The 27,445-nt window shown below is 26.3% G+C and overlaps 1 protein-coding gene across 2 annotated transcripts in view; it reads right to left on the reverse strand.

Moving 5' to 3' along the window:
• Positions 1–26,343, reverse strand: part of LOC129969435 (nephrin-like) — a 344,289-nt gene extending 317,946 nt beyond the window's left edge. For both annotated transcript variants that reach the window (XM_056084015.1, XM_056084007.1), the window contains exon 1: positions 25,678–26,343. In XM_056084015.1, coding sequence (XP_055939990.1) covers positions 25,678–25,771 — 94 coding nt within the window. In that variant the 5' untranslated portion in view covers positions 25,772–26,343. The remainder of the gene's footprint in view (positions 1–25,677) is intronic.
• Between the last annotated feature and the right edge of the window lie 1,102 nt (positions 26,344–27,445).

The raw sequence follows: 27,445 nt of genomic DNA on the forward strand, positions 1-27,445 counted from the left end.
ACAATTTGTGCCTTAAATTTGAAATAAGCTGGATGAATATTATTAAAAGTTATTCTTATGTGGAATCTTGGAAGCGATTTCAAAAATAATAATTGCAGCAAAAATAGCTAACTAAAATTGTTTAGGAAATTCCAGTAGTTTCTTAGTTGCGAAAAGTGCTGGTTTGAGACATGAGAGTGCTGTGCTCAGTTTTGGAATTCGCAAATTGCCTGCGGAGAGAAACTTTCAAGAAGTGTGATTCACAAAATTAATCTTGAGAAAGCTGTACTTTCCAGAATTTTTAACAAAAGAATTCATTTTTTTCGGATCTAAAGAAAATGTGAATAAAGGTAGAGAGAGAGAACTTATCACACGGAATTTTGCATCCATTTTGCTCAGAAATGCTGCATTATATTGATTCTAGAATCATTTACTTTTTCTGTATTATTTTAAAATGAAATAGAAATGTTTTTTTATAAAATTTTATCATTTTCTCTGGGTTTTTTAAAATTTTATTATACTTTGTAAAAAGAAATCTGGAATTTCAATTCAAATCGTGCCTAAAGGAAATTATAAATTGTTTTAGTTTTTCTGAAACTATTTTAATGTTTTTACATAAAAAAATTTAAAATGAAACAAAAAACAGTTGTGAATTTTGCATTTAAGTAATTCAATTTAACTACTTTTTTAAATAGAAATTGCTGATGAAATAAAGAAAAACATTCTAATTCAATGAAATAATGCTGATATGGAAATGATGAATTATTGAATTTGTTATTTAAATTAATACTCCCTCATGGATAGGGTCATTTTAATTAGCGTGTTTTCCTTTAAATGTTTGATTTTTCAAAAAAAAAAAAAAAAAAATGGTATTAAGATTATTCTTCAAACAATCTTAAACAAAATTTTAGATTCGCTTGGACTATATTAAGAACATGTTTTAGCTGTTATATTTTCACAAATATATTCCTTAATTTTTTTAAATAATACAACACCGTTAAAAATCACATTATTGTTGTCACAGATAACAATGTTATTAAAATGTTACATAGAAATTAATATCTTATATAGAAATTCGTAAGGTTACAAGATTAAAAAATATTGAAATTGTGGTATCATCAAAAAGAAAAAAATAAAGCATATTCAAAATATTCTTTTCTTTCTTTCCAGAGCATCATCTTATTTAGAATCATTCATCATAAATTAAATCGCCTTTGAATCATTTCTAAACGTTAATTAAAATTTCGTAGCGAACAATGTGCTTGCATGGTTCGACGAATATAATTATTTTGCTAAGATTGCATTGTTCCCTTTGATGTTAGAAATTTAATTAGATACAGAAAGAACTGGGTTTTATTTGGCTACGGAACTATTTTTAATAAGATATTGATGGATTTGTGTTTACTTTAAATCATCGTCTGAAGTAAAATACTATTGGAAGGTGGTTCACATTCGAAGCCCTTATTTCAGATTTTTATCCGGTAATTTTTTTTTAAATTTAAAATACATAATTTTGTTTAGTTTGTTCTATCTGCATTTCTGTAACTTTCTTTCCATCGGTAAAATATGACGCATATATTTCATCACATCTTAAACCAAGTACAAAAAAATGTAAATATAAGTGTTTTTTTAATAAATAGTCAATAACGATGTGCTGGTGTCGAATTTATTTAATCGCATTTAGAATTTAATACGGAATTGTTCCTTGAAGTTCGTGTTTGATATGTCAAAATGTTTAATCTATGTCGGCAAAGTGTCTGGCATCACTGGCATTTGAAAAAAAAAGCAACAAATCATTTTGAAAATGTATCGAATTCAAAAGCAAATTGATCTTACTGCTTTCTCAATCTAGTGTTTTTTTAAAGAAATTCAATTGGAGCACAGTGGATAGCAAACGAAAACGATTCGTAATATGCCAAAATAATATATTTTTAAAGCTACACTAAGATAGTTTTACAAGATAAAAGCACAATACCTGTCCATTTATGAAATATTAATTAAAAGCAAAATTTTTCGTATCCATACATTTCAACAGTTATTTCAAAATTAGTAATTGGTTGTTTTCTCACTTCTTCAATTAATTATGCATGATTTCATTAGGGGAAAATCTTCTGTAATTTTTTTTTATTTTACTACTAAATATGGGATGCACAAAAGATAAACACTGGGTGCCCAAACATCCTACAATTAATTACTTACCTTACTTCTAGGTCCCCACATTATCGACATAAATAGGACTTATGGTTTTTTTTAAGTGCATTTGTTGATATTCCATCCGTAAAGTATTGTCATATAGTTTTATGTTATTTAAGCTACAGTAACAATAATTTCAAGTAATTTTATCTTAAATACGAGTTGGCTATATAATTAAATGTTATAATATCTAATACCCGATAATACCTACAAAACTTAAATATACCATTTAAATGTTTCTGAATCTGACTGCAACAAAACTGTATTTTTCTATGATAGATCAATAATTCCGTCTTCATATTTTATATTTTAATACAAATATTGATGCTGTCAGTAACTTCAATGAATTTTAGGCGCGTATTTTTGATTTTATATATATTATATATATATATTATAAACGTTAATAATTTTAAATCATATCTTTAAATAAGTCATTAAGGAATTATTGATATGTGCTGATGTTTATACTGAAATAGAACTATCAGATAAAAGTATGCTGAAAAAATCAATGGTGCTTTACTTTATTGCGTGCATAAAAGTAGTGAAATAGGAAGTTATGTTTTCAGGTAAAGGGATTCCATTATACATATTTTATAAATATTTAAACATACGTATTCCCTCATGACAGGATGAGATTATTTTCATTCGCAATATCTGTTTATCTCCAATTTAATAGGGTAATTTCAGAACAAAATGCGGATTTTTGCAAACGCCAGAACAAATAAACTCCTATTTATTGTATCCTAAAATTACATCAAAGTATATCTTTAGAACTTAGGATTATAATTTTTATGATCTCTTTAATATAATACAAGCAATCAAGGTTTAAATACCTCAAATATTGACTAATTTTTTTTAAGAATTATTAGGGCAAATTTGGAAAGGAATATGTCACTACTGATTATAATTACAGAATAGCAGCTACATCTGAATACCTATCTAAATTTCATTACTTTCACGTCACAAATTGAAGCGCTAAATAGTATTTTGATACAATAAAAAAAGGAATTATGTGGAGAAAAAGTAGCACGAAACTTCTATTACTCGGCCAACGTTTACAAATTGCAATGGTAATTTAATTATAATATTCAAATTATTCAAATTCAGGAATATATAATATAGAAAGTTGCCATTAAACGAAAGTAATAAAATCAGAATTCATCAAAATGCAACAGTTTATCTTCAATGCAAATAAAAAAAAAAATACCTTAACTGATTTACCTTAAGAGATTAAATTTATTTTCTTTCTAAAAAAACTATTATGAAAATAAAGCATGTGAAATAATTTAAATGGGAAGCAGAAAAATGTTGTACATATCTGCAATCAAAAATATTAATTTATAGCAATAACGAAAACCATTATTATATATATGGTTATCTCAAAATTTAGGAAAGGATGTTATTTTAAATGTAATGATTTTTATTTTTTCAATAATTTTCTGAAAGTTTAAATCAAAAGGATTGATATACATAAAATTTAGCTAAGAAAGTATATAATAAATTGATTTTAGTACACAATTGCATATTAAAATATTTACAATAATAAAAGGAACATTAATATTGTGATATATCGAAACTGGTATGCAGCTCATATAATATGAAAAATTCATTTAAGGAATTGTAAAACATGTAATAGTTAAAGTTAATACATAATTTAAATTTGCATTGAATTATAATTTTATTTCTTTATAGCAAAGAAATATTTTCATCTCTATCATAAACATAACTTGTATTATAAATTCAATTCACAAAACAATATTCTATTTATCCTTTTATTTTCATCGTACTGGTTTAATAAAGTGTATAGTCTTTTTATTTATTTTAAAACAGAAATATATTTAATGTAGCAACAACAAAGTATTTTAATATGTAAAATTAAAGTATATCATTCTTTATATTAAATTCTATTTTATATTTAAATTTATTTGACTATTACAAAGCTAAAGAAATTAATTTTCATAAAGTCGTTAAATATTATCGAGTTGAAGGTTTTATTAAAATAAATGGATATGATAATACACATGATCTCTCAAGAAAATTGAAATATTGTAATTTTTTTACCTAATAATGTAGATAAACAAAATTTGTCAAATATGAAAAAGACGTCCAAAATGAAACAGACAAATTGTTCATATTAAAGAAATTAGTAATTAAATTAATATGAAATTACACTTTGATTTTTTCATGAGATGATACTGGACAAAATTGGTGAATTAGGAAGTCATTTTTATTTGTAAAAAGAAGATAATTATGATAAACTACATACACATGTGTTTAAAACTAACATACTTAAAAATGAGAATCATGTTTAAAAACTGATTTCATTAAAATTAATAAAGATTTATATTCCAAATTTGAAATATACGCATATCGAAAACGTGTAGCCAAGAAACTAACACAATGTGATTTAAAAATTCTGATTAGAGTTCATTGCATAGACAAAATTTGGAAATTCCCACATTAAGGTATCGGTTTATTTTTATTTGCTTTGAAACGAACACGTGTTTGTATTTAACTTAAAATCACACTTATAAGCTTTCAAAGGCGAATTCGCAGATGAATTTAACTTAAGCATCCATCTATATGTATCTTACATATAGATGGATGTAAAAATCTTTCCTAACTAAAAGCGTTTCTATCAACATTTTACAATATATGATACAATCACTGCGCATGATATTATATTATACATCCATGCAGAATATTTCTGGATTCTTAAATATTTATTTACATTCCAAGGCTTTATGCATTATTAAAAATGCATGATTCAAAGGCATTAGTGAGGATCAAGATGCATTTTCAAGAAAGATATCCTGGTGGAATGCTATATCTACGTCCTTGTGTCGCAAACGCACAAGTACTTAGAGTGCTGTTATCCCGTGAGAAAGGCATGGTTGCCTGCTAATTAGCACACATTAGCAAAGGTCGTAAATTCTCGATGTTCACCAGTTAGTTTGTAGAGGTGGACTTAAGTACTAATCAGACACAGAGGGCATTTAAATGACATGGTTAGGCATCTGCCTTTGGGATAAAGTCTAAAAGAAGAAATGGAAGAATTAGCATAAAGTTCAGGATTGAGAGATCTTTACTCAATTCCTAATCTATCCATAATTCGGTACTTTTAAAAGAATTTCAATTACAAGGGAAATACTTTATTCATAGAAAATTATTTGATTGTAAATTATCACAAGGTTTTATAAATTTAAAATGTTTTCAATGTAAAAGGAAATAACAATTATCGGTTTAAATACTAATGAATTGCTGAAGCATACTAATGAATTGAAAATGCTGGAAGCTTTTATGTGGAATGCTTTTAATCATATAAATACATTCTTTATCTCGAAATCTAATGAATAATAATTTATTTGAATGAATATAATAACAATTTATTTAAAACTAATATTTTACAGATGAATCTCCCAAGCAAAATAAAATACTAAATAGCAATTTTAATTGTTTAAAAATTTCTAGTTATTTTTTTTTTTTTACTTCTCGGTCATTTTTGAGGTATTTTAATATGAAAGGCTTTTAATTTAATATTTTAGAAAATATTTTCTTATTTTCGGTCCGCAATCGAAAAAATGAGTTTTGCCTAAAAATATACGGTTCATGCCAATTTTACAGAATAGCAAATTGTCATTAGTTGCAAACAAATTGGTAATTTCCAGAACTCATGAATCTCTATCTTTGCCAAACCAAATTACTGCTGTCTTTCAATTATAAAAACACTAATCGATTATAATGCACAAAATTGGAACTTGCATTTCTTCTAAAACAAGAATATTTATTTACGAGAATCTTAGAGTTCTGATGAAATCATTTTTATTTGATAGATGAAACAGAAATTTTAGAATAACTCCCAGAATAAATTGTTTTTCAAGAAATATAAAAAAATATTTGTAAGATATGTTTATTTCAATGATTTAAGTCGTCGGAAAAATATCATAATAAATTCGGAGAATGATTGTTAAGTTTATTTAGAAACATGACATAGATGTTTACGTTTCTCAACCAAGAGCGGAAAAAAAAAATCGGATTTTCAATTTTCTGAAGTTATAACTAAGCATAAAAATTTAATTTCAAAGCTTATAAATAATTTAATTTCTTTGTAAAAGATTGATATTATCATAAATTTAAGAATAATCAAAATTATAGCTGATACATATATCATTCAATTGTTTCCTTTTTTCATATATTCCATAAAGCATTGAAAACCGTAATCACACATTAAAACATTAATTCTGAAATATCTATTGAAAATTTTGTACAAATGTCACTACGCCAATTTCAATGAATATCCATTTTACACAACCTGAGTATGATTGTTTTATTTCTTGTAATTACAGAAAAAAGCATAAAATATATTTCTTTTCGTCGTGGTTTAATTTAGTTTAATTTTATTAACGTCCAGTTTTTAAAACAACACTTAGGCTATTTTGAGACGGACCTCTTGATTTTGAGCCTCGGTCAGACGATGAGGACGATACCCGAGCCAGAATCCACATCCTCATGTTTTCAAACCACACCAGAGGGAAGAAGTTTAGTCCTGACGAACTTAAAGTGCACCAGACCCGCTTACACGGCAGTTCTTTGGTAGAGTCGGGTCTCGAACCTGAAGTCCTCAGCTTCCGAAGCAGAGAACTTACCTTCAAGGCCATCGCAACGTTCCTTTTCTTCATGGAAATTTTTTCCAATGCTAGTACTTTTTGGTAAATAAGTACTATTTTTTAAAAAATATTTCCATATCGTATATTTTGTAATTCTATTTTTCTGTATATAAAATAAATCCTAACAATATAAAATATGAATTACGTTATGAAGTTCCATAATGCACTATTTATTTTCTAATAAATATGAATCCGATTTCTGTGGTATTCAAAAACAGATAAACTTAATTTCTCACAAAATTATTTCTGAAATGTGTTCCTTAAAATATACCTTTCTTCTAGTGGGACTTTAAAATATTACTTTAATTTTTGGAAAATCGAATTGTTCTCTAAGAATTTAGAAACCATGAAAAATTTCTATGCACTTAAGCAACACTAAAAAGAAATTTTAAACATAAAAAAACATTTTAAACCTCGTATGCTTTAAAAGCGATACGTTTTATTAAATTTCTGTTTGCACAGAGAAATAAATGAACACTGCTAAAGAAGCAAAAGCATATCAAAAGTAATCCTAATAACTATCAAAGGAGTTAATTCGCCTGGTGAGTTATTGCATAATTTCTGACTGAAAATGAAGGAAAGGTGTGGTGTTTCCTTCGGTTGCAGTTAGCTCTCCAAACACGTACTGTGCAGCAAACCCATGGGAATATCATCTCGTCTTCTAATTAACAGTAATTTGAAAAGATCGTTAACATAATGCGTAAACGAGGTCCCTTATGAAGAGCAGAAATAGAAGCTAGTTCTGTGATGTAGACTTAGCATTTAGTATCGTCAATTAGCGTTTTACTGCTGCCTTGTTTTATACTTATTTGGGGAAGATTAATCAATGAAGCTGCTGTTTAAATGATTTGAACTTTAGAATTCACACATTTACATTTTTAATCGTAAGTGAAAGTGTATTATGCATATTGAGGGACGTAGAATTTTAAAAGATAAAATGCTGACGTATCGATTTTAAAATGAAATATACAAGTATAGTTTTGCATATTTATTTATATGATCTCTGAAAAGTTAAATAATTTTGAACTCAATTAACACTTTAGAAGTTTCAAATATGCGTGGGAGAAAGGATTTATTTATTCCTTTAGTAATTGAATTGTATAATTATTAGCCATTTTTAGTAATCATGGGAATTATAATTATTGTTATAATGATGTACTATTAAAAATTATTACTTTTAAACAGCTTCTCGTCTTTCAGATTCGGCATTAGATTGGAAAATTTATAACCTACTTATCCCAGTACTCTATTTGTTAAGTGTGACATTTTATTCTTTTTTATTAAAATAAAGAAAAGTTAAGCCTTTAAAAATCTTATCTTCATTTTCTTTAGAATGAATATTAGCAGGATTGAAGTAAATTTCTATTTAATTAATTTGAATGAAGAATCAAAACATTGTGCTTGAATTTTTGGCAAAACGTCGAATTCTTGTATAAATAGGATTAAAAAAATATATCAATGATTTAATTGATATCTTTCTCCTATTGTTACTTAAAATCTAAAGAACTTTGATGACTTGAAAATGTTTCACTTGAAACAAAAATCCAACATTTAAGCATCCTATAATTTTTAGGGAGCAAATTTAATTTTCGATTGGTAAGAGTTTAGTTTAATATCTCTAATAAACGGTTTCACAATGGAGGGAAATAGGCAAGTAATTAATGTGAAGCATACATACGAGAAAGAGTTTCATATGTACCACAATTGTCCTTGTTGAAACAATTATTCAAGAGCGAGGGGATTATATTCATTGAATTAATATTCAATTCAATCTATATAAAATTTGTGTTAATTAAAGGAAATCCATTAATATCCGGCTTGGAAGTGACTTCCTGCTATCAATTTCCCTTTCACAAATTCGAAATTATATTTTCTCTCTAGTAAAAGCTCAAATTTCACAAGAAAGGCCAGAAATATTCGACATTGATCATATGTCGTTTATTAAAGCAAGAACATATGAAACAAAAGAAAATAAAACAAGCCCTTTAGATTTAATGAATAAGCGATATCCTGTCCCATTAATGACATACAATGAAGCCTTCCTCTTCCGAATGGTGAAAAAATACTTGTCATGAAATATACGTGAAAGAATGAATGTATTTTTAATTACTTGATTGTTTCTTATTATAGCAACACTGATATTTTTATATCAATATCAGTGTTGAAAGAAAGTATTGGTTTAGCCAAAAATGATAGGAAGTTCATTTATTCATGAGCCAATCATGTTCAAATACCAATTTAAATAAGATAAAAAGATAAAAATCTATTAAATTTTTCTGACACCTGAGAATTCTTTTATTCACAAAATAAAATCATTCCCAAGTTAAAATCTTTGAAATTAGTTTTCTCACGACAATGACAAATTATTTGTTTAATTTAAGGCTTTCAGTTATAGAAAATGATTACATTCATGTTTAAATGTTGAATTAAAATAAACTTTAAGTGAAAAAATTTCTCAAAAGATCAAAAATGTTTGTAAATCTTCTTAACTAAATTTAAAATTTCTCAGCATTCTCAGCATAATTTCGTTGATAGATTTCGGAACTGATACTTTCCCTATATTATATTATATATATATATATATATATATATATATATATATATATATATATATATATATATATATATATACTTTATAAGGTTTATTTCGGATGCGCGCAATAAACATTTACAATTAAACGAATTATATTTTTTTGAGGAGAAAAACTGCAGAAAATTAAAATTATAATTCATAAACATCATAACAAACCATGATAGCAATAAAATTAATGATACATAAATATAAAGTAATGATACTTAAATCAACTTGTAACGTTTTTAATATAATTAAGGTTTGGCAATGTATCAATTTGGATATAATATGAGAATAAACAAAACAATCGCGATATATCAAATCAACAGTTACTAATCTTAAGCTACGAGGGAATTTTGGATTTTGAATTTTAATTGATATCCGCCCGGATCATTTGATAATTGAAAATAATTCTTAAATCATTTATTTTTTGATTTCGATTATAAAAATGATCAACTAATGCGAAAAAAATGAGAGGATAATAACTACAACTTTTTTAGAGAAACATTAAGAATTCCACTGTATTGTATTTATATTCTTGAAATATGTTATCAATGTTGAGAAACTTCACATTATACACAAAAGAATTTAATTAGCAATAAGCGATTAAAACTACAGGAGATGAAAAAAAAAATATTAAAGCATGAATATATGTTGCTTTAATCTATATGTTGCTTTAATCAATTATTGAGAAAGTGCTTTATTGCCAAATTAAAAATGTGATATTATAATCTTGTCAAGTTTATTTAAATTATGAATTAACGAAACATTTTAACTATTTATAGGACTATTAAAATATTATTCATATATTGATGTTCCATCTGAAACAAAATATTGTATTTTTATACAAATCTATATATTTTTTGCTATTACTTTGGCATATTAAATACTCAACAGTAATCGATATTTATTTCCCTTCTCTCGTATGAATAATAAAATTAATAAAAGTATTTTGATTACAATTTGATTTTATTTCATTTCATATTTCGTCATGTTAGCTTTTGACGCTTCAGTTAACGCATTAACAAACTGAAATCTTCTCAACATGTTGCACTACGTCTCCTGCTAAAATAACGAGGACTAGATGACTTATCTAGTCATCGAAACAACACTTTAATCTGTGGAAATTATAATGATTCATAGCTACGATTTGGCGTTATGTCCAAACTATCCGATTAGACAGCAGCTGGACTCTCGTGTCCGACTGAGTAAACCGCTTGCTCCAATGTCTGAGTTTGTACAATTTTCGTACTAACGACTAGAGACAATTTAAATCGACGAATGAGACTCAATTATTGAAAACATATCGAACCCGTCCGAAATGTCTCCCTTCTGTAACAATTGCGTTTCTCATGAATTTTAAATTATTTAATCTTTCCTGACAACTGTCTTCACTAGATAACTGCCGCACCATATTTCTTGGCGCATGAGATTATGGATTGGTTATGCATGCGATTGCTGATAAATATGCATAACTGATATATATCATAAGATATTAAACACCGTGACATGGTTTATTCGTGTGATTTATGGTAAATGGGTATGGAACATTTTACATTCAAATAAGGATCTTTTGGCCTGGATCTGCTGTATACTCTCAAATGAATTTCGCTGATAAAAGTTTCCGAGACAATATAATTTATGCAGCAAGGGAATTTGAAACATTTCATTAAATTTATAACTAAGGAGGTTAAGTAAATGAGTAGCAGCAATTAAATTTATGTATGAATTCAGCAAAACGAAATTACCACAAAATTTAATTCTTCAAAAAATTATCAACATAATTTTATTGCAAATTTATCTTTCGCTTTTATTAAGATGTCAGTTTCTACAACAAAGGAAAGAAACCTACATAAACCATCATAATTAGGTCATACGTAATTAAGTAATTTTAGCAATCTCATTTAAAAGAGAATGTATTGAAAAATAGTTTTCTTAACTAGCGTTATATAATTGGTTAGGTCCATGTTATCATGGTGACTAAGTCAAATTGCAGAGCTTTTACCAATATGCAACTTTTAAACATACATTTCCATTGAATTAGCATAGATTTCCATTGATCAATTCCATTGATATACATTTATATTGAAGCATCGATCATACTTGTCGCGTTTCTCTTAAGATAAGGATCAATTATTACCGAGGATTATTATTTTGAGGATTATTTTTATAATTCTGATTGTTAATTATTATTAATTATTGTTTTGAAGCTAAGTTATTATTTGAGCTTGTGCATTCTAGAGATGGAGCTCACTTATGAATTATATACATAAGAATAAAGACACCATTTTGAAAGCACAGCTTAGTAAGCTCTTCAACTAAATACAACTTTTCTTAAATGCTGGTTATCAATAACCGTCAAATTATAAAAACCATTGTTAAAAATAGTTACATACAGCAATCATTTAAAATTAATTTTCTAATTTAAAATCATACAAAAGTATGTGCAAGTTAAACGTTTATATTTAGTATTCAAAATTTAATTTGTATTTTTATAACATTCAATTTGTAGTAATGAACAAATTTATATATCAGACATTACACGCGATAATTTTTATTTTTCCAACACGTATTTTAAAATTTTTAAGACATTAATTTAATTTAATATATGCAGATGACAGAGTTATTTCGCATCACAAACAACGAATATTTCATATTTTTTGGTGCACTTAGTATAGCACATTTTCTTGACCAAAGATTCGTTAATATATTTAAATGGTGAGGGTATGTTTGATGGAAATTAATGAACAATTTGTTGGACACTATTTTGCTATAGTGCTCATATAGGATAATTAATTGTATGTTGCAAATTTATGTATAAAAATTTTTTAAAAAATAGTTAATGCTATGACATTTCGCCTCGCTCTAAGTAAGTAATTACTTAATTTTTATGTCTTCCCTGTAGAAAGAAGAATTTCATTCCTTTAAAAAGGATAGATAAAATAATCCAAATTCTTGCAATAAGTATTACTTGGCAATGATGATATTAATAGAAATCCACTAGAAAAAGCTGATTACAATGTAACTTTCTAACTTTTTCCACTTTCAAAATAATTTGACTTGTATGAAAAAATATTTGCAAGTATCAATCAAATATATCATATTCGGGTTTTTTTTAAAAAAAATATTGTGATTTAACGGATAAATGTGTGAATGCTATTCATATATCACCATCTGCTAAAGACGCACAACAAATACTCCAAGGACTCCACCAGTAAGAGCTTTTGGAATAGTTTCAAGAGCATTCTGCTCACTCTCAAAACGTTATTCGTCTCAATTTTTGGCAGCAAAAAAATATTCAATCCCCACACTATTTTGTTCAACTTGAATGACATGACTCGAAGTCAAATGTTCGAATATGCCATCAACACCCAGTCTATTTTCGTTCTCCCATCTCAGACAAAAGCGTCTTCAGAAACCCTGAAATCGAAATCTCTCGTAGCATTTTTCCTCCCATGATTTATGCCATTTCATTCCAGTTCTCATCCATCTGTTAGAAAATTGACACTTCATTGCATAACAGTATCAGAAAAAAAATTCGCCGAATCCCTTTTCTGTCCCAAGCCCACTTTTTGTTTTTATTTACTTATTTCACAAATCTGTGCAGAATGCATGATTCGTTCTTTATTTTTTTTTCTTCGCACTTTCATTCTAGAAACGTCATTCGATAAAAGATTTACTGATTTTGTTCAAAAGCGAATCGCCACATATCGTTTTGAGATAGAGTATCGGATTCACGTTAAGACTACATCGGAAAAGAAACAAAAACAAGCAGTAAACACGGCAACCCACATAGAATGGTCACATGATAATTGATGACGTCGTTTAAGTCTGTCCCATGCTGAAAGCAGTCCAAAGAAACATGGGGAGTGCAAGTCGATATTGTGAACTGTTAAAACGATGACCAGATAAACCAATATACCATTGTCGACTGCTTTCTCATTTGTAAATTTAATGTCTAAATGACTTTAACTGCAGTACAGAACGCATACGAAGGTCCACTAACACAACACAATCCATTTCTAGTCAAGTTATTGATTGCATGTAATGAGAGGAAATACGTCTGCCTTCTGTGTCAGCTAAATTTGCAGTGGTTTCAAGAAAAAATGGATAAATATTTTGAACTGTATTTGGATTGTTTGACTGGTTTGGTATTATTTGCGAATGTTTGTAAAATTGTTAGAAAGCTTTGTTAAGATTTGACAAAGTGTAAGAAATATTTTAGGGAGATCCTGTAACGTAAAATGCTTTCGCTTTAGAATTTTGTTTAAAGCAACAAAGTTCTTGGTGGAAACTATTGAGATCTTTTATGATTGATGAATATACGACTTATTTTGGAAAGAATTCTCTAGAATATCTCCAAATAACAAAGACCTCCAAGTTAAAAGATTCAATATGCTTATTTAAGATATAAATATGTATAAATCAGATATGACAAGGAAAAAAAATCAAATTTACATTTATGAAATATGTTTTGCAATTGCAAATTAAATTACATTCGTATAAGTTATTGATTTTGTAAATTATCTTATATTGAATTAGAATAGAATATTTTTCACCATATATACATTATTGGAAGCTCGGATTTTTAGTATTTTTTTACTAAGTATATTTAATTTTCTTTCATATATATCTAGATAATAATGATTTTAAATTTTGAAAACTAATATAATATTTAAAAAGTTATATTTGAAATCATGAATTTGAGAAAATTTTATTCCTTGAAAGGCTTCTTCACTTTTAATTTATAGTTCTGGCTTTATTGTTAAGAAAATACTTGTATTTGCAAATAACAAATGTAGATACCTCTGAAACTGAATGCTATTTTTCCAATCACAAATGACTTACTTGTGATTTTTTGAAAATTCGTATGAGTTTATCTATTACTATAGCAACGTCCCAAGTGCAGAAAAGTCTTCATAATATCCAATATCCACATTAAATGCGAAATTGAAATATACTAAAATAATCTCAAAAATTAAATTCATTAAAATAGAAATGCGTAGTTTTAGATTTTAAATATTTGTTTTTCTTATTATTTACCCTACAATGTAAAAACTTAAAAGATTTGGTTTTACACATCTATAATGTTTAGGAAACATTGAATCATTAATATTATATATGATTTCATAGAAACTGACAAAAAATCCAAATTGATTTTTAATACATATTAAAAAAATTAAAACTGTCAATTTCCATTCTTCACATATACTTATATAAAAATGAGATTATCATCATTTAGCAAACTATGCCAACATTAACCCTTTAAAACGTTAAGAAATAAAAAGAATTTCAACTTCATGGATGATTATAAACTTAATCCTTATTAATAAAAGATATTTAAGACAAATATTAACTAACTATTGAATTATCTAAAAGACAAAGCTTTGGGATGAGGATATATGATATAAGATATAAACAAAAAATGTTATTCGAATTTAAAAAAAGTTACGAATTTCAGAATTTTTTGAAAATTTTTGGTTTTTAGTATTCCAATTACGTCAATACGAATCGGTTTATAGATATCAATATAAAGTGATATGTGCACAATTTACTCAAACCGGAACAGTTATTTTATAATCCAAATATATAAAGATAAGATTTTTTTTTATTTCATGAAGTATTATTATAAATGATGTTCCTTTTCTGTCAGGCAACCGTAAGTTGTTTTTTTTAAGCTGTTATATGCATAAAAAATAGAAATAAATCAATATAAAACGCTTAATGTTCCATAGTGTGCAAGACTCTCCAAAGAATTATATCTTTGCTTTAAAGCTATCAAAATATAAATTTGTGATTTATCGCTGACATTTTTCACATTTAATGCATTCAGTCTTTAAAAAAAATCTAGATAGAAAATAGAATAGCTTTCTCGCTTATGAAACAGAAAATCCAATTGCAATTTATTTTTAGAATTTGACACGTAAGTATTATTATAGAAGCAATCCACCCCTTATGTTTTATGGACAATTGGTTGATAGTTTTATATTTTTACAATTAATGTTACAGGAAATGAGATAATAAAACATTCATAAAAATCGAGTAGTATAGAATAATTTTTAAAAGAATTTTTCACGAATGGGTCACTAAATTAAATCAATCTTTTACACAACATTTTAAAAAACAATTTTATGGTTTAAAAGTTTTTTTTTCCGATGAGTAAAACCAAAATCAATATGCAGAAACGTGGATAAATAAAATTAAATATTAAGATCGATTCTTTTGATTATAAAAAGAAAAAAAAAAGGAAACGTGACGAATATTTTGCCACCAGGAAAAAAAAATGATTGAATAAATGTTTTTGATTATAACTGGGTTTTAGAATGGAGAAAACATTCAGTTCTATGCAAAATTTAATGCATAAAGTAAGATATGAATTACTCTTTTTCGCATTAGAAAAAAAAATATAGTAAATTAACAACATAATACTTTAGTATCAGCATTCAAAAGTGTAACAAAAGTGATTTTTTTGTACTAATTTAATAAAGTTTTGCTTTTAATAAGTTAAAACGCTGAATTTTCGGATACGACGTAGATTTAAGCCCTACAATGCATCGCGTGACTGAGAAGAATATACACATTGATGCGAAACTACTACATGACATGCAACGTAAAATAAATGTTACGGTTAATTTGATTTTCGGCTTGAATTACTTTCAGTTAATTTAGAAGATAATTAATGAACATAGCTGGTTAAATTTAGATATTATATATATATATATATATATATATATATATATATATATATATATATATATATATATATTTATAATTTTCAGCTATGTTTCTCCTAAGTACTTTTTAAAAAGAAATTTACTAGGATTTTGGTAATTTTAAAAATAAGTGAGCATAACTGAACAATGTTTACTGAATTTGTAAGAAATAGAATTATCAGTTTTAAGAAATTCCACTAGATATTACTAATTTTAATATATATAATATTAAAATATTTATTATTATAAATATTAATTACAGGTTACACAGAATATCTTCAGAAAGTATTGATTTAAAATAAAAACACTTTACCTAAATATAGCTATTTAAAAGTGTGAAACATTACTTATATGAATGGCGTTCAAGATGTCTAATCCAAAACTTTGTTTAAAAAACCGAATTTTACAATTTCTTGACTAAGAACAAATCAAGACTAAATATATCAGAATTGCATTTTTCACTGGCAAAAATGTTTCACTATAAGTTACATAGAAATTGTCATTTCTAACGAAAACTTTCAGTTTCACCAAAATTTTTCATTTTGTTTGTTAATATTAACTCATAAAAATCATGGTTCAGTTGAAACTGAACTGAACTGAACTGAAGGAATCATCAAAATCAGCGAGTCAATCTGAATAGAGATAAAAATAATTTTTCGACGTTTTCTATTTTTATATCAGCAATAATCAAGAGAATATTAATTAAAATCCGTATCAATTTTATGAATGTATTAATATGGTGCTGGATAGAATATACTAACTTTTTGGCTTAATTACTACAGATCTACTTTTAAAAATATCTTTGCATTGACAACAGTTTTGTACAAAATTAAAAAAAAAAAAAAAAATATTAGCAAATTACTTGATTAAATCTTAGCAGGATATATATTTTACTACTCAAAAAATATAAATACATAAAAATTTTAGAATTTTAATAAATGATTTTCTATTAATATTTTCTAAAACGAATATTTTCGAAATCAGAGAATTGCAATTGAATCTTGAATAAGTTTTTTTATCATCAGTTTTTATTAAAAGTATATATTTTTTATTTGTTGTCGAAATTGAATGAAATAATCTATTTTATTATTTTTTGGTTAGGCATCATAATTTAATCTTAGATTGTATTTAAAATAGAAAAAGAGACTGCAATTTGTTTCTATTTAGATATGATCAAAATATAAAACAATTAAAAATAACTTTTTTTCATTTGAATGCTTGTATTTTTATTTTCTAAAATACGAAACATGCAAAAATATATTCTAATTATGAAAAGTTCGAACCCAACATTTTCATGCAACTCTAAATTTCAGACCTTGAGTCGAAAAACACAATTTTGGAATTATTTCTGACAGTTTGTGGGTAAAATAAAACTTAAAAACTCTTTGGTGTAGATAGATGAAATTTAGCATGTGGTCTTTAAAACAAATTTATAAATTTGTCTAACTGTCTTAATATGAGTTTGTTTCGATAACTGCAAAACGTGAATCCCCAAATGGATAGAATTTGGTACAAAGATGAAGCATTTTATTTTATGAGACGAATTTGGGACCAAATTCGTCAAGGGGCTGACAGTTTGTTGGTCTGCTAAGATAATAACGATATAATTAGAAAATGTGACAACATTGGAAAATGAAATTTAGCGCACAGATTTAGTTTTTAAATTATAAAAACGAATCGAATTTTGAACCACATTTATCCAAGGATTGATCGCCTGTCGATTTATACTTTTAAAAATATGAAAACGAGATAATTTAAAAATAAAATTAAATATATGAAATTCGGTTTGTGATCTTGCAACATTACTTGTATCTCTGTGTGAATTTTTTTAATGGATAGACAGAAAGCGTCCAAAGTACATTTCCAATTTTCAGTATTCGTGTATTCATTTCTTCCCAATAAGTAATATACAATGATTGTGTACTATTACGCTCTTCGACATTACTTTTCACCAATGGCACATTATCAATAATACATAAGTACTATAATTAGGAAATATGGAAGAAAATTTCAGTGAGATCATGTGCGCTAGTTTTATTGTATTATTTAGTTCGAAGTTGCATGAAACTTTAAATCTGTTTTTAATCTCTATAATATGGAACATTTTATTATTTTATTAATATATTATTTGAAACATAATCAAAACTAAATAAATAACTAAAAAATAAAATTTGTCAACTTTTGTACCATTACTGTGATAACTATGAAATAAAATATATATCACGTAATCACTGTTGATAAGTAATGTAAGACATATCTACTTAATTTCTTGGTTTGATTTACTAGAATTAGCATCTCATTTTTTTTAGCAACACAAACTATTTTAGGTTCAAAATTTTCCATTGATCATGAGTTAACAGAGACGGAAATTCTGTTTGCAATTTTTTCTTCGAACTTCCCCATTTTTCTAACATGAAGACGTTTGAAATAGAGAATTTCATTATGCATTAAGAATCGGATATCGAGAATTTCATATTCCTTCAAAGCAGAGAGTAATATTTTGAATTATTCTGATTAAAGTAGAAAATAGTTTGTTTAATTTTCATAAATGTGAAGATATCCTTTGTAAAGAATCAATAAGAAAATCAGGAGTTTCCTTTGAGTCTAGAAGAATAAAATAGAAATATATAGAAAATATTTTTCAGGTATTCAAAGAAATTATTTAGACATTTTTTTATTCCCATTGATATGTTATGTTTAAATACATGAAGTCGTTTTTTATAGAATTTATTTATTTTTACTGCCTATTAATTTATTAAATGTGGATTCTGTCGGAAGCTCCTTAAATTAATTATTCATAAAAGTCTCAGAGTAATAAAGTATTTGTTTGCCAGAAAATAAAATTTAATGAATAGGGAATTTCTTTTTATTCTAAATAATCGCATCGATGTAAAGCACTACAATCTTTTTAATTATGTTTCCAAGAAGAAGTATTCAATATTCATATTGTAATATGATGATTCCGTCAATTAGATTTACTGAAGTTGTTTAAAAAATACACAAGTTTTCCATCGCTTATTATTATATATCACTAATTTCTTAGCAGAAAAATAATTTAATAAAAAAAGCGTTTTTCACAATAAAAATAAAACAGTTTAATAAATTTCAAAGCATTGATTCGAAATTTAATGATTTAATAACATATCTTAAATTCAATGCAAGTTTAATTTGAAATAAAGTTTTTTTAAACTATATTTCCATATAAATAGGAAAATAACAGATAAAAAAAGATAAAATATTTTCATTCATCGAATTTTTAAAAAAGTCGATTATTAAGAAAGAAGGAAGTATCTAAGCATCATTTCTTATGAATCGTGCATCCTTTTTCATAGAAAAAAATTTTATTCTCTATTTTCAAACTACACTGTTTTCTTTGCGGCAATTAACTGCATAATTAATTTTTAAAATGTTTGGAAATTCAAATTACTTCTTTTCTCTTCGTATGTCTTACGACGAGAATAAGTCTTCAGTTCAAATCCCGTTTTTATATATAAACTGATTGCCATATTAGGTTTTAACATAAGCGTTTAAAGCGAATTCAAGTTTTTGAAATAAAAACACACACATTTTTCAGTGAGATCAAAGAACACTAATTAGTAAATTAATATAATTTTTTTTTGTTTCACTTATTTTAGAGTAATCTGCATTTCAGAGATCAAAATTGCCATGTAATCTGCAAACAAAAGCTGATTATTATCAAGATGTTTATATTTCATCAGATAATATTCTGTATTAATTATCCTGAATTTATATCGGAAGTAGAAAAGAAGATAATCTAAAGATTAAATTCTGTAATTAACAAATGCTTCAAAAACATATTAGGGTTGTTGTTTTTCACCGCTTTTCGTGATACTACAGACTTTTGATTAATGAAGAATGGCATAGCTGCCCTTAATGTGCTCTAAAATTCCAGGCAGATATTTAACGCCGAAAAGTATCATTTTCGAGACACCTTAATAAAATAAAATGCATCTTTACATTTTTAGCAGTTTTAAAGGAAACTAAACATTCATTGCCTAAAGTTTCTTTAAACGAACTGTGATTTGAATTTCTTGCTAAAGAATGATTTTTGAAATAATTTCAGAATTGAATTTTGCAACAATATTAATAAATGCTATTTTTTCTAGATTCTTGAAACCTGAGGATGCAAAATTCATAATATAAATAAATTTTCTTTCTACGTATGTTACTTTATTCCAGAATATCTCATCAAAAATTGGGAATTTATCTAAAAACAAAAATTTGTTATACATATTAACACGAAAACTGTCATTTTTTTTTTTTTTTGATAATTCGATATAAGAATTTTTCAGATTTTATAATACGATAATTACTAATAATACGATATAAATTCAGATAATTCAGATTTTATAATACAATTTATAATGTTAATAATACGATAGAATTTTTCAGATTTTATCAATTAATATGAATCAGATTTACGCTTCTCTCTTGCAACTTAAATTTTGCCCTTTTATTTTTTACTTTGGCAACATTCGGTCATTAATTAACTGCTTTCTCGCTTTTTTATTTTATAGTTGCTCTCAAAAAACGATGCTAATTGCTTCTCGCTTAGACGCATATCACTTTTAATTTAATTTTCTCAAAGAGCAATATTGATTAGTACAGTGGTTGAACAAGCTGGCATAAATGAAGCAAATTTCCTTTTGAATAAGACAAGTATCTAAAAGATGCAAAATAATAGTTGAGAGTTAAATACCTTTAATGTTTACCAAGTAAGTGCTTTTCTGCGAACTTTAAGGAAATTTTTTTATTTTGTTTCAGAAGTGTAAAAAACATGAAGTTCGAAATTTAAATTATCGGTGTATCTTAAAATTTCACAAATCTAAATCGGTTTTTTCCAACACTTATCTTGAGTATAAAGGTAGTTTCCAGGACAAAAAAGGACACTCCGAAAAGAAGGCTTCTGCCGTACAAAGGACTACAGACAAGAGAAAAGGGATATGAATTATAAATGTATTTAAATATAATAAAAAAAGTGCTAGTCTATTGAGTATGCAGCCTGAAGCACTTTCGTCTTTAAAAGAACTGCTTTAAGGCTTTAAGAGTTAACTCAGAAAAAAATAAATTAAAAAGATAATTTGAAGTAATCATCGTTACTAAAACATCTTGAAGGAGTCTGCACTTCAAAAAAGCTGTTTTTATGGGGGGGAAATTATCTCCAACTTCATAAAACCTTTGTTATTTGACGTCATTTTTTTACGTATTTCTATGAATTCTTCGTTAATAACCCTCTTCTTGAAATTTTCTCAAATTGAATAAAAATATTTACTGACTAAAATTTACAGTGTATAGCTCTGTTTTGAAACAGAAATCAAGCTACAAAATTATATTCTTTTATTGTATATTATCTCTGCAGCAGTTACTTTTCAATTGTTAGGGTATAACTGCATAATGAAAGAATTTTGTATTTTCCTTCGGAAATGATTTTACACATGTTGAGATATGTCTTAGAAGTCTTGATATTGGCTGCAATTAAAACTGAAAGTTTTAATTAGGAACTTAAAGCATTTTCAAGAATTTTCATTGAGAGTGATTGTCATAAAATATTTCGTCTCTATTCTTTTCAATTTAATGACCATTAAATTATCAATCTTTCTTGTAAACAGTTGAAAGGGAAAATCCTAAAAATTATTAATGACTCATATTTATTATTAAAAATCCGGTATTTATTTAAATAAGTACGTCAAATCTGATACATTTGCTTTAAACGCTTAAAATTCAAAATTTTAAATATAATGATTTGTCAATTTCAATATATATATATATATATATATATATATATTGTAAAATTATATGTCTTCTAGTATATTTAAGGAAGTATTGATATTTCAAATTATTCATATTATGTAAAACAAATAAAAAAATTTAATATTCTTACATTTTCCTTTAGTGAGAAGATAAATTTTTCAAAATTTAAATGGATTGTGGAAAATAACAGTTGTAACGATTCATCTGCTTGTTATAGTATGAATATCGTTATTGTAACAGTCAGCATTTAAACTAATGCAAAAATTTCTATAACTTCAATTCCAGAAGCTTTTGCATTTTCAAATCTTCAAATGGATTTCATATCAATAAAATATGCAATATAAATATTATAGTCTGCACTTCCAAGTCACGTTTGGATGTGGAAACTGCACAAATAAGAACTTGCTATACACTTGAATGCAAAATAATATTTTAAAATATTCTTTCTAATTCAGTAACTAGTATTGAATATCTTCAGATGTACAATAGTGTTTTTCATAAAAACATGATTTTTATTTTTATTAATTTATTTATTTTCAAAACATTTAATGAATAATTTTTACAATATTTTTATTCTTATCAATGAGCAAAATTAAAGCAGCACTTATTAATTACAAAAAATAAAGATATATTTGGCAAAAAAAGACTCGTATCAATGCACTTATAGAAAGCAAAATTATGGAAATTATATCTCATGTAACATTTCCAGCAGCAAATTTTATTCAGTATGAAATTTATAGTTCTAAAGTTATACGATTCATGCATTATAAAGCTTTTCATATCGTAATAAAATAACTAGATATTTAAAGACCCGAATGTTTCAGATTCTGTCACAATAATCTTTTATAAAATTAATTTCAAAGCAACTTACAAATAGCTAAAATTTCAAACCAAGCTTTTACCATATTATTAATGCATCCCATTTCGTCCATATGAATACTAGAGTTATGTTGAAAATACTACAGTGAATCTAATAAAATATATTTTTAATAAAAATAGCCATTAATTGAACTTAATGAGATGCATTAATTTACTCTGTGTTGTGCATTTATTAGTTAACTCAATGTCTCCTGTTGATAAATAATTGTTCTTACAGATTTAAAATTAACTAATCCCAACGAGATAATTTGTGTATTTTTGATTGAGGAAACTTGAACCTTACTATTCTTCACCACAATAAGAAAATAATGCACATAATGATTCCATTGTGTATATTCTCATCGTCAATGGAAATATTGACTTAATATGTGGTTCGAACTTCCTAATTTAAATCTCCAAACAAATATGGCTTCGAAATTTCCACATTCTACTAAACATAATTCAATTGGGGTAACAATATTTGTTTGTAGATAATGTTTGTATGGAAAACAATTTTATGCTGGACAGAATAATGCTAAATTATCAACCTCAATAAGAATAAATTCATATATTACAAAAATGTAGATCGCAAATATTTTAGGTAAAGAATTTTCTCTGATTACATTTTTCACATTATTTCCTGTCTGTGTATAAATTAGGAATAAATATATAATCATAAATACAATAAGTATATTTTACTTGAATATTTCAAAATATTTGTCTCGTAGAATATGTTATTATGCTAATAAAATGCATTAATCTAATTATCACTTAAATACAAATTGAAAAAAATTAAAATTTGAAAATTTTGCGTAATACCAAAACTAATTCTAATATCTTCTAAACAAATTTAATTCATCTAAAATATAAGCCAAAAGTAAAAATTGCATTCTTTTCTCTTTATAGTTTCAGTAATATATCATTTTGCCAAATGCAGTATTCTTTTTACCCAAAGTGTATTAGCTTTTTGTTTCGTGGAAGATTTCTTATTTCAACAAAATATTTTTTTTTATTAATTCGTTTATACTTCAGATAACAAATGCAAGAAAAATAAATAGTTCAAAATGAAAAAGAAAAACATTGCTGTTTAATTAGATGCTCTGGAGCTTCTCATTGATCGTCAGAACAAAGCGAAGTATGAAACCCCTAAAAGTATTGTTTTTCCACGGTAAAACAATTTTTCTGCTAAAATATAAAAATAAATCTAACATTTTGCATGTACACGACATTTTCTTTTCGTTAAGTATTCATTGAGAATATTTTTTCAAGCAGTTTGAAACATTTTTAATTTTTCATTATTATTATTTTTTAATTTTCTATCTAAGTGAGGCAAACAATTTTATAAATATCCTGAGTATTTTATGTTAATCTTAAAAATGTTTGTACTATTAATTTTAGCATTAACATCATTGTACTATAAAATATAATGATATTGTAGGATACAATAATACTTCAATAAATACCCACATAATAATATTAAATATTGAACATAACTTTCACAATATATATAATAGCGAAAATGATGAAAAATAATGTAACTGAAAATACTCTGTAATCTGCATCTTTCTGTCTTTTAACAATTCAGACTGAATTTTAATACGAGCAATAAGGGCAAGAAATCGATTTAATAAAAGTATGAACTTTTATAAATATCTTGAATTTTAGTGCAACGAAGAATTATAGTAAAAACAAATCATTAAAATATTATTAAAATCACAAAATACGAAATCCTCAGTTTAATTATATTTAAATGGAAGAAATACGATAAGACTTTATCAACTTTGAAATGCTATAATCAAAGCCAAGGAATATTTTCCATAAGAAGTTCTTAAGGTAAATTGCGTGTCTTTGCTATTCCCGCACTGCATTACACACTTGAAAATCGCATTATGCACGCAAGTAGAAGATTACGTTGTAGAAAATGATTAATCATTTTGCTTGTGAAGCATCTTCAAACCGTGAAATATCAAACGACTTAACATTGCGACGTATTCAGTGATGCAATGCATCACGATAAGATGGAAGAGGGTAAGCCTTCTTGAAAACATTCTTCCGTTTAAATATTTTTAAGTATGCATTGAAAAGTCTTGCTAACAAAAGGCAGAAATTAAGACTTCACGTTTGACAAGCAAATTCTTAAAAAAAATATGACTTTGTTTTACTTACGTTAGGTTTGACTGCAGTTATCAAGCCATTGTTAGAGATAGGGTGGTTTTATATTTAATGAAACTTTAGATGCAACAGATTAATGTACAAAATCTTAATTTATCAATTATATACGTGAAAAATACACGAATAAAAAATAAATCTTGAAGAATAAAAATGCATTTACAGGAAATGGATAATAAACTATATAAACTCCAAGAAAAACGGCACAATGAACATGAAAATCAATAAAATGTGCATTATCGGTTTGTTATACTAAAAGAAATGAAATAACAGTGTTTAAGTAACATAGATTTTAGAGATACATATTGGGTAAACTATATTAAGTTATATGCTTGGAGCAGATGTTGCAAAAATTTACAGAAAATTTAATGATAATAGAAATGTAAATATTTTTCTATTTTAATTTCAATTGAAAATATGTATAACGTCTATAACAATTACATTTTATGCTAAATTCAATAATGCATATCCGTTGATAATTAAAAAAATAATGCAGTTAATGAGTGTAAAAAATATTACATGAAAACTGAAAGCAAAGTTTTTTTTAAAAAAAAAATTGAAACCGTATGGAACTTTTAAATCTAGTAAAGATTCCATTTTAGAATTTTGCACATTTGATTTTTACTAATTACTATTTTACTATTTCTATATTGTAAGTAAATACAATAAACTGCAATTAATGTAACTATATATAACATTTACAGTTTATTCATGAATAAGGAAAAAAAAAATCAAGATAAAATCTTTCACTTACTCATTTCTCTGCTACAGCATAAACACATCAATTTGGCAGCCAACAATAACACCATCCATAGTTTTGTATCACACTGCATATTTAAAGACAGCATTGTGGGACAGCTGTATAAAAATACCAGAGATCCAGTTCACTAACGTTCTAAATGTTCAGAAGAGCACATACATTGATATTATGACGTTTACTGAGTATAGTATACGAATATTAACACACTGCTAAGCAAATGACTGCACATTTGAGCACTGATAATCTTAAATTAACTGCTTCTCATTTTAATAAATTTTAAGAAGCAATTTCGAGTTCACAAAATAAGCACGTTAGTTCTAGATCTAAGTGATAATTTTTTCTTCTTGATAGAGCTCCATCTAATAAATAATATGAATGAGGGTTGACAATAGTACCATGCGTTATTCCATCCAACGTTTAACAGGTGGTCTTCCTGGTGCCACAATTTACTTCTTTAATTAGTAGCATAATCTCCCACCTATGTTCAATTATTCGGCAATAGAATTCCACACACTTTCATTTCACTCACTTTTTGTTTCTTTCAACGAATTCTAAAAGATATCTGGCTTCAAATCACTTGTGAAATGGAATGAGGCTATTTGTTAACCCGGTTTCTCTTTCCTGAAACCACGATCGTGCTACCGAAAGCGTGGAATGCGAAACTCCGTAAAGAAACCGAATGATCACTCCGCAACCACCGGTCTCTCGAAGATATTGACACTTCCGCTAGGTGGCGCGTTGTTCCGGAGCAGTAGTGTCATTTATCTTCTTTGGGAACAGACCATTCTCTCTCTTTTTTTTCCCCCTTCATTACCTGGCTTCTTTGCAAGCATCTAAACTATGAAAAACAGCGTTTTTCTTTCCTTTTTTCGAGAAGCAAGAGTATGAAATTCAATTAAAGAATCACAAGCGATAATTTTGAAAAACAATTACTCAAATTATTTTCCTTAAGTAATAAATAACACTGATGGCTTTTGTAATCAATTTATATATTTTCTGAAAATACTTTGTGGTTATTGTAAGGCGCACAAGGTAGCTTTTAACAATACATCAACGCATCTATCGGGATTTGCTGCCATATTAAGCGAATTTAATTTTAGGTTTTTTATATATATTCCGTATAGCAATTGCATATACATAGACATATTTTGATGAATTATTAACTGAAATAATCATATGTCTGAATTTTAGTTAATCTAAAACTATTATACTTCAGAAAGAAGAAAGTAACTTTCATTTTTCAGAATGCATAAAAAATGCTGACATTTCATTTTCATTCGATTGTTTAAAGGAAATAAATGATTAAAATGAGATGACGACAGTTTGATATTGTTAAGGCTTAAGATAGTGTTTATAAGAAATTTTTATTTAAACAAAAACATTCAACGTCATGAACTTTAAACTAAACACTGCACTGCATCTTTCAAAATTTAAATCTTTCCATATATTTTTTGAGTTACACATATAAGTTGTGAATTAAGAATTCAGAGCTCTACAGATTCAAGTTATTTTTTGTTGTAAATAGATTCGTTTCAACAAATTTAAAATAATTTATAGTGAATCAGCTGGACATTTCAAGCATTTTCAATCCAGTCATTAATTTTATAAAACATGTCACATATTCTTTTTAAAAAGAGGATGTAGAAATTTTTTTCTATTAAGTTTCTGTTGAAAAATAGTCCATTTTCTAAGTTTTCGTATTCATATGGGTGATTTATGAATCTCCATTCATGCATTTTTCATACCGATTATATATCCTTTA

The sequence above is a fragment of the Argiope bruennichi genome, chromosome 1 (assembly GCF_947563725.1).
Source record: "Argiope bruennichi chromosome 1, qqArgBrue1.1, whole genome shotgun sequence".
Classification (NCBI taxonomy): domain Eukaryota; kingdom Metazoa; phylum Arthropoda; class Arachnida; order Araneae; family Araneidae; genus Argiope; species Argiope bruennichi.